The sequence below is a fragment of the Carassius gibelio genome, chromosome B1 (assembly GCF_023724105.1).
Source record: "Carassius gibelio isolate Cgi1373 ecotype wild population from Czech Republic chromosome B1, carGib1.2-hapl.c, whole genome shotgun sequence".
Taxonomy (NCBI): Eukaryota; Metazoa; Chordata; class Actinopteri; order Cypriniformes; family Cyprinidae; genus Carassius; species Carassius gibelio.
In genome coordinates this window covers 5,558,054-5,566,442 of record NC_068396.1, presented here as the reverse complement: position 1 = coordinate 5,566,442, position 8,389 = coordinate 5,558,054, and the positions used below count along the sequence as shown (strand labels likewise).

At 33.5% G+C, this 8,389-nt stretch overlaps 1 protein-coding gene across 2 annotated transcripts; it reads left to right on the top strand.

The window, feature by feature from the left end:
• The first annotated feature begins 1,006 nt into the window (after positions 1 to 1,006).
• Positions 1,007 to 7,601, top strand: mnx2b (motor neuron and pancreas homeobox 2b). Of its 2 annotated transcripts, none has more exons than XM_052545004.1 (3): positions 1,007 to 2,002; positions 4,114 to 4,274; positions 5,130 to 7,601. In XM_052545004.1, the coding sequence occupies exons 1-3, from the start codon at positions 1,549 to 1,551 to the stop codon at positions 5,493 to 5,495; spliced, it is 981 nt and encodes a 326-aa protein (XP_052400964.1). In that variant the 5' UTR covers positions 1,007 to 1,548; the 3' UTR covers positions 5,496 to 7,601. The 2 variants fall into 2 exon arrangements, with proteins under 2 accessions (XP_052400964.1, XP_052400965.1); XM_052545005.1 differs by having other exon boundaries at positions 1,012 to 1,978.
• Positions 7,602 to 8,389: the final 788 nt, after the last annotated feature.

Sequence of the window (8,389 nt, the reverse complement as noted above, 5' to 3'; positions counted from 1 at the left end):
TTTCGTCTAGGCAATATCTAAAATAACAATTGCGAATTTCAATCCATTTGGTTTCGATTTATTGCGTGTTTACGACAAGCAATCCATGTATGCAATGAATGTTTTGAATGGATTGCCTGTGTTTCATTTATTTATTTTATATAGATCTACAACTCTTTTTATTATTTGGATTTTTTCCCCATATAGCCTAATGCATACGGATTGTTGGCGCTTGTATAAAGAAGATCGCAGGCTATTCAGCCTTGCTTATATTGTTTTATTTGTAATCTACAACGATGATTATTTATTTCACGATGTTTATGCATTTTCCTATATAACCGACTGTTCTGTCTTACATTTACTAAAAGGCATCTTAACCCTTCATATATATCCTACTATATAAGTGCTCAAGTCCATGTAAATGCTTAAAAAAAATTGTATATATATATATATTTCATTTGTCTAAAACAAAACAGTCTGGGAAATTTAGTCATTCTAAATAATTCAATGTTTTAATGAAATCAATTACTTTGTTTCCATAGGACGTTTTTAGGCTATAGAACCTAAACACGGACACTTTTATCAAATCCTTTAAGGCTGCAAATATTTGACGTGACATGAAGAGTAAATCCTAAATATATAAGCTAATGCACAATTTTATGGACTACGATGTCGTAAAATGCAATTATCTTGATATTATAGCCGAGATTCTTTAAATAAGTCGTAAAAAATATTACATCACTTATTAGTTTTACTGTGTAGGATACATCTTGGACAACTGCTCTTTGAGATTATCCTTTTTTTCAATTTATTTTATCTGATATTGAATAATAATAATAATAATAATACATCATATTTTATATTATACATTTACTTTATAATTATGAATTAAATGTTTCAGGTCTATAAGAAAATAATCACAGCTACAATAAATTATTATTTGCTTATTTGATCGATTCTTGATGATTTAGTGATACCTTTAAACTTGCAACAAGTGCATTTAATTGAATTACTGGCGAGCCACAGAGAGGATGAGAAACGCCTGATGACAGGCACTTTGGAAACTTCGCATATGGCTCCGCTCTGATGTTGGTTGAGGACCACCTCTCAGTCCAAGGACTTGCTCGAAGTGTCTATACTACAGCATGATTAGTTAATTAGAAAAATGTCAAGTGATCGACTCCCGAAGGACATCCTCTGCAGCCAATCAGCGCTCACACAGCCGTTATGAGTGAGTTGTGAACGCGCGGGGAGGTTCAGAGAGCAGAGCATATGACAGAGATACAGTTCTAAACAGGAGAGAGCGCCGAAATATATAGTACGATTAAGCGAATCGTATCCTTTCTTAGCGATTTTCTTTTTTTTTTGAGCGTAAAGTTTCAGAGATAGGCTGCTTTAAATATTCTGTGAGTCTCCTGGTTCCAAATGGGTAAATATCAGTTAGACTAAACTCAAAATATCCAAGTTATAATATAACAGAAATCAGTAATCGCGATTAAAACGCATGTATAAGCGCGTAAAACGCAGCTATCCAAGTGTCTTCCTGCAAAACACCCTCAAAGCGTTGTAATGGAAAAATCAAAGAACTTCAGGATCGACGCCCTTCTGGCTGAAGAACCACGTCGAGGGACTCGAGAAGTATCACCTGGACTGAGCAGCGACAGCCCGACGGGCAGCCCGGTGTCCTGCAGGCGCGCCGACACCCCATCCCCGCGCGCGACCCCCGGTGCCATACACCTCCAAACCGGAATCATACCTAAACCAGGGCTGCTCAATCTCCCACACCCAGGACTCACTTCGCTTCCAGGCATGTACACGACACCCATGTACCCCTTTTCAGCTCTGGGAGGTCAGCACCCTGCCATGGCGTACTCGGGTTTTACGCAGCTGACGCAGCCGTACCATGAGCAGCTGAAGGCGGCGGCGATGGCCGGATCTTTACCGCTGGAGCACTGGATACGAGCTAGCATCATGGTACCACGACTGCCCGAATACACCTGTGAGTGGAGTAGCATTCAGATGAGTGGGTAACAACCTGTTAAGTCACTAATAAACATTACACATTTCTTTTGGAAATCGAATATGCACAAAAAAATTTGTATGCAGCAATTTCCACTCAGAAACGCTAGTAAATGCCAGGAACATTTTGAAAGACCAAAGAAACGGCATATAACACATTAAGTATTTTCTTGTAAAACGTACTGCAATAATAAAAAAAAATAAAAGAAAGAAAAACATATTTTTACAGTGCATAAGAATAATGTTTTTTTTTTTTTTGAATGCATAAATTAAAATTCTGTTCAGCATTATATATATATATATATATATATATATATATATATATATATATATATATATATATATATATATATATATATATATATATATGATCGAAAAAGGCTTGTTCATGAAATCTGAGTGTCACTTTTTAACTTTTCATTAATAATTCAACAATAATCTGTTCAAAAAGTTGATGTGCATTTAGGACAAACCCATTAATTATAGAATTTTAAATATAAATTAGTTTATTGACATTTACTTGTCAACTTGACATTTACTTGTATATCACTGACTGAGCTGTAAATAATTAGGCTACACAATATTCACATTTTATTTAAAAGTTACTTAAGTTCATTTAAAAAGTGTTCTAACTATGTTCAAAAGAAATAATGCTTTATTCCAGTTTTGAAATTCCCAATTCACATAAGCAAATTAAAATGTTTATGTAATTAAAAACGACAAAAGCCTTTGAAATAAATGAGGGAAAACAGAATAAGGTCTACCCTTATTATTTGTACACCTCCATCATTATAGCATCATTACTGTCATAGACCAAATTGTGTTGCATTACCGCCATTGTCAGTTTGAAAGCAAATATTGTAAAAGCTCATGAAATCCTTTTCAACGTAATCAAAGGTGAGGAAAAGCAAACACAGGCAGAGATGTGCTTACACACCTGTGACTCTCGAAAGACCTGGAGTTAATTTGTCACTAAGCAATTATAATGTTTATAACTCCTGTTTGATGGATTATTGAACTGAAATCATGGTGGTCACATGGTGAAATTAGTTTGCTGACTTACAATGATAAGGCAGTATCAGGAAATTATGACCAAATATTAGTTATTTCTAAATGTATTTGTATTTAAAAATAGCTAATAACCAAAATAGAGGGAAACATATTTTTACAAACTGAAAGCAGACATTTAAATACATAATATAATAATAATAATAAACAATATGTTGTGAAAATAGTCCATATATTTACCAGACATTGCAATCTTCATACACATGATTGAAAGATTATATTATCCTTGGATAGTTAAAGAAACAACAACTCAACAATAAAGTCATTCTGACACTCTAACTGAACAATGGTCCACATTGTGTTACCAGGATTTACACCAAACTGTAATAATATAATTTTATTTTTGGCTTCTTTATAAAGCCATAAATGTCAGCTGGATGGAATTGTCTTTGTGCGAGAGGGAAACTATAAACAAACACCTTAAACATACTGTAGTTCATCAATAAAATCCCAAAAGCGTTCATTGAATTTTCATTAAGTTAATGGCTTGCTCTTGCGTTTTATGGCCGCCCGGCCCTGCTTCCTCTTAACAATAAGCTGCAGTAAAGCTATTATGGTAAATGATAGCAGCAAATTCTGGGCTTTCTTTTGTGTGTGTGTGTGTGTGTGTGTGTGCGTGTCTGACCCTACAAGTCCTTGACATTATATAAAAGAGACAAAAATCTCATAAAAATAATCTAAACGTGGATTACAGTTCCTTGCTTGCATCCCTTTTGGCTGGTGCTTAATTTTTATATACAAGCACAAGAGGCCTGTTATTAATTTGGAACAGATTTACAGGTTTAGCTATGATGTTAGTGTTAAACATTTATGCTCTTATTTTAAAGTTTTATATTAGATCAGCATAAAGTAGTGTTAAACTGCAGCAGAATAATTGCACTTGTTAGCAGTGCCCAGGCTTGAACAAACCGCTTAGATGATTACAGAATCATTCTAGCATCAAAACCACACATTAGAAACATTCATTTAAATGTCTTTTGTGTATAATCTGGTCATAATTTCTGTTACGATGTATTCATGTCCACATTCTTTCTATTTGTCTTACAGCCGCCCCCCAGTCCGGTTTGATGGGGAAATGTCGTAGACCGCGGACGGCATTCACCAGTCAACAACTACTGGAGCTGGAAAACCAGTTTAAACTCAACAAGTACCTTTCAAGACCCAAACGCTTCGAAGTGGCCACATCACTCATGCTGACGGAGACACAGGTAAAGGAGTGGGAAAGTGAGAGGATGAGAGAGTGGAACAAATGATAAACAGACGTTTTAGATTATGAAAAAAAAAAAAATCTCAACACCATGTTGCTTTGATACACGTCCGTTCAAAGATTGGGGATTTGTATGATTCTTAAGTGTTTTTAAAAGTAGTTACTTATGCTCACCAATGCTGCATTTATTAAATAATAAAATTAATAACAAACACTTTATTGTGAAATACTATTACAATTATAAATAGCTGTTTTCTATTTTAATATATTTGAAAATGTAATTCATTCTGATGATCAGAACAGAATTTTCAGCATCATAACTCCAGTTTTCAGTGTTACATGATCTTTCAGAAAGGATATCCTGATTCGATACTCAAACAGTTCTAGTTATTATCAACATAAAAAAATTATATGTAATTATTATTATTATTATTATTATTATAATTTTTATTTTATTTAAAAAAAAAAATTGCGAAAATTTGAATCATTTTCAGGAATATCCGATACATTGAAATATTGTGTTACTTAAAAGTCTTAACTGTCACTCTTGATTAATTCTAATTTATCTTTCATGAAAAAAAAAACGTATTCATTTACAAAAATAAATAAATAAATAAATAAATAATATATATATATATATATATATATATATATATATATATATATATATATATATATTCAATTCTACTCTATTAGGATGGACAAACAAAATAAACATAAAACAATGATTAAACACACACCATATCACCATCACTGGTGTCTGGAATCCATCAATTCTTTTGTATACTTCTCTATTGGTTTATTGGTAGAATATGGTTATTTTGTTGCTAAACTTATGGGATTGTTTCTAAAACAGGTCAAGATCTGGTTCCAGAACCGCAGAATGAAGTGGAAACGCAGTCGTAAGGCTAAAGAACAGGCCGCGCAGGTCGAGGTGGATCGTCAACGCGGGGGAACCAAATCGACCAATGAGAGAGCAGGAAGGGACAGTCGCAGGGCCATCGCTCAGAGTGTGGAGGAGCATGAGGAGGAGGACGATATTGAGGAGGAGGATGAGGAAGACGAGGAGGAAGGGCAACACAAATTCATAAATGACAACCTTGATGTACCAGACTTTCTGCATCACGCGTCTGCGTTAAGATACCACCCCGACAGCCCGTTCTCAGAGGACGACATGGAGGAGGTGGGAGGAGGCGACAGGAAGATTGGGGCAGGGTTATGAAAACATATTTATATGGAAACTGAACATAAATTCCCAGCAGCATTACAGCCCTGTTCTGTGGTCTGACTGTGGCAACAGTAAAATTAAAGAACAGAGACTATAAATGCCAAAATATTTAGCCACTGAAAGACACACGAAAAGCCAATCACCAGAACTAATTTCATCAACATTTGATGGTGTTGGTAAGTACAGGAGTCAATGTCACTCATACAGAGTAAACATTAAATATAATAATAAACATTCAAGGTGTGTTCCAAAACACAGAACAGATCCAAATCTTTGTAGACAGCAAAGGGCATCACAGAATCTCTCTCTCTCTCTCTCTCTCTCTCAACACACACACACACACACTTGATAAAGTATGGGGTTATTAAGATTCTTTGAAGGAAATTGATACTTTTATTCAGCAAGGATGTATAAAATTAATAAAAAATGACAGTGAATAGTGTTACAAATAATTAATTTCTGTTCTTTTAAACTTTTACATGTATCAAATAATTTTGAAAAAAAAAAAAGATTATTTAACCGATTTCAAAATGCAATACAAAATATAATAATAATAAGGAAGAAATGTTTCCTATTCATCAAATCAACATTAGATGAATTCTGAAGGATCATGTGACACTGAAGATTGGAGTAATGATGCTGAAAATTCAGCTTTGCATCGCAGGAGTAAACATTTTACAATAAATTAAAAAAAGAAAATGGTTATTTTAAAATGTAATGATATTTCACAAAATTATTGTTGTTACCGTTTTTTTTTTTTCTTTTTTTCTTTCTTTGAACAAAAGTAATTGCAGGCTTGGTGAACACAAGATCCAACCTTTTGAATGGTAGTGTATATATAATTCATTCAATATCATAAAAAATTATAAACAGTACGGTACCTAATGTTTGCTATATAGAATATAATTTAGCTAATTTAGCAAGCAACATTCCAATTTTAACCTCTTTTGGAATCAATTGTTTACAAGAGGCATTATTTGTGTGCCACATGAATATGCTGCCTATGTAGAGCATTTTAAATTAGTCACCTAATTATCAGAAAGCCTATGCACAATTTATGATTTAATGCCCGAGAGCTAAGTCTTGTTTCAAGACATAAATGTTAATTTATTATTTTTGTTCATTGTAAATAGAATCAGACGTGCAGTTTTTGCAGTAAAACACTTTTGGTTTATAATTATCAGCTGCAAATAATCCTCCACTAAACATACAGTAACAGAAAAAAAAAAAAAAAACTTTAAATTGTGCTGGTTTTAAGAGTGAATAGAAAATCTAAATTAGCCTTCTTACTACATTTCTGCTCTTATTGTGCCAGATTCATTAGCGCACATTATTCCAAAGAAATAATGTAAGCATCTTTTCTGAAATCTTACAAATTACTGTTTTACTGTAACTTAATACAGATTAATAGCAAAATAAATAAATAAAATAATAATAATAATTTGACAAAAGGATCTGAAATAGATGCATTTCCCAGGAGATTCTCTAGAGGGTGCTTGACCTTCCGCTTCCATGTCCAGGTCAGAAAGTTGGTGGTCATTGTGTTTCAGGCAGCTGATAGTCCTCCACAATCCACAGCAAACTTCATTGTGGTATGAAACATGCACTTTTCATAATTCAATCAATTCCTAAAACTACAAGGATAAACTCATTATAGTCCACCAAAGCGTCAAACCAGAACAACTATAAGGCATTATATAAGCTTGAAATACATTGTTTTAGAATTCATTTATCATATTTTTGTTTTGTTGAAAGGTACAATGTGCATACACATAAATATTTATGTGCATTTTTTTTAACCTTCTCTCCACCTCTCATATGCATCATTTACTTGTGTGATGGAAAAGAGCTGGAGGCATGTATATTTCTATATGTCATGGTTACATTCATGTGTGGCTCAATGTTTGTTCTCTTTAATGTTATTTAAGAAAGTCTAAGTCTGTAATTTATTTCCATTGAAAGATGCAAGGGAGGTGTTACACTGCTATATCAATGTTATATTTGTTGCTGTAAATAGCTGCAAATAAATGAAATGAAAAACAAAACTGTGGAAATGATTGTGTTAAAAATTTGAATAAAGCTTGCTTTCAGATGTAGATATTTAAGTAATATTTGTTTAAATGTCTCTACAGTGTGAATATTAGGCTACATTAAGACTTTAAAGGTGATCGTTAAATACCCAAAAGTTATTTTGATATTTTTGTGATATAAATGTAATAAATAATGACCCAATTATCCGATGTCCTGCCGAATAATCACAACAGAGCATGTGCGAGAAGCGTAGTATTGTTATGGTTACCTCAATGCAATCTCTGGGAGTATGGACACTTAAAAATGCATGTTATGACATATGATATAATAATGTATTTATTTCAATGAGTAGTAGACATATTTACATACATAATATTTATGTTTAACAGAATAATAGCCTACTTAAGAGACAAAATTGCATCTCAGAGAGTGGTTAAAAGAAGCAAATTACTTAAAGGGATAGTTCACCCAAAAAATAAAAATTATGTTATTAAAGCTGCGGTAGGGAACTTTTGACGCTCTAGCAGTTAATAAACAGAACTGCTTGCGTCTTGCGGAAGAACATAATAGCCGGAACTACTTCTCTCTGTTTATGTCTATGAAGAATCACAAAGGTACTGGGTTACTCCGCCGCGGTACTCCCGAAGCAATCTAAAATATAATATATAAACACTTATTATAGGTGCACCCTAGTGATTCAGGACAAGCCAAAAACACGGTTTGGAAAATGGATTCATGGTGTACTTGTTATTATATACATTTTTCTACATTTTGAACACAAACAAAGCTACGGACCGCAGCTCTGATTGGTTGTTTCTTAACGGGAGCGGTCCGTAACTGCAAATGGCAATAGGAGC

What these genes read in the sequence shown, in the direction of transcription:
- mnx2b (XM_052545004.1), top strand. Translation starts at nt 1,549, where the DNA reads ATGGAAAAATCAAAGAACTTCAGGATCGACGCCCTTCTGGCTGAAGAA. An exon ending in GTGGAGTAGCATTCAGATGA is followed by an intron (nt 2,003 to 4,113) that starts GTGGGTAACAAC and finishes TTTGTCTTACAG; the next exon opens with CCGCCCCCCAGTCCGGTTTG. An exon ending in TCATGCTGACGGAGACACAG is followed by an intron (nt 4,275 to 5,129) that starts GTAAAGGAGTGG and finishes TTTCTAAAACAG; the next exon opens with GTCAAGATCTGGTTCCAGAA.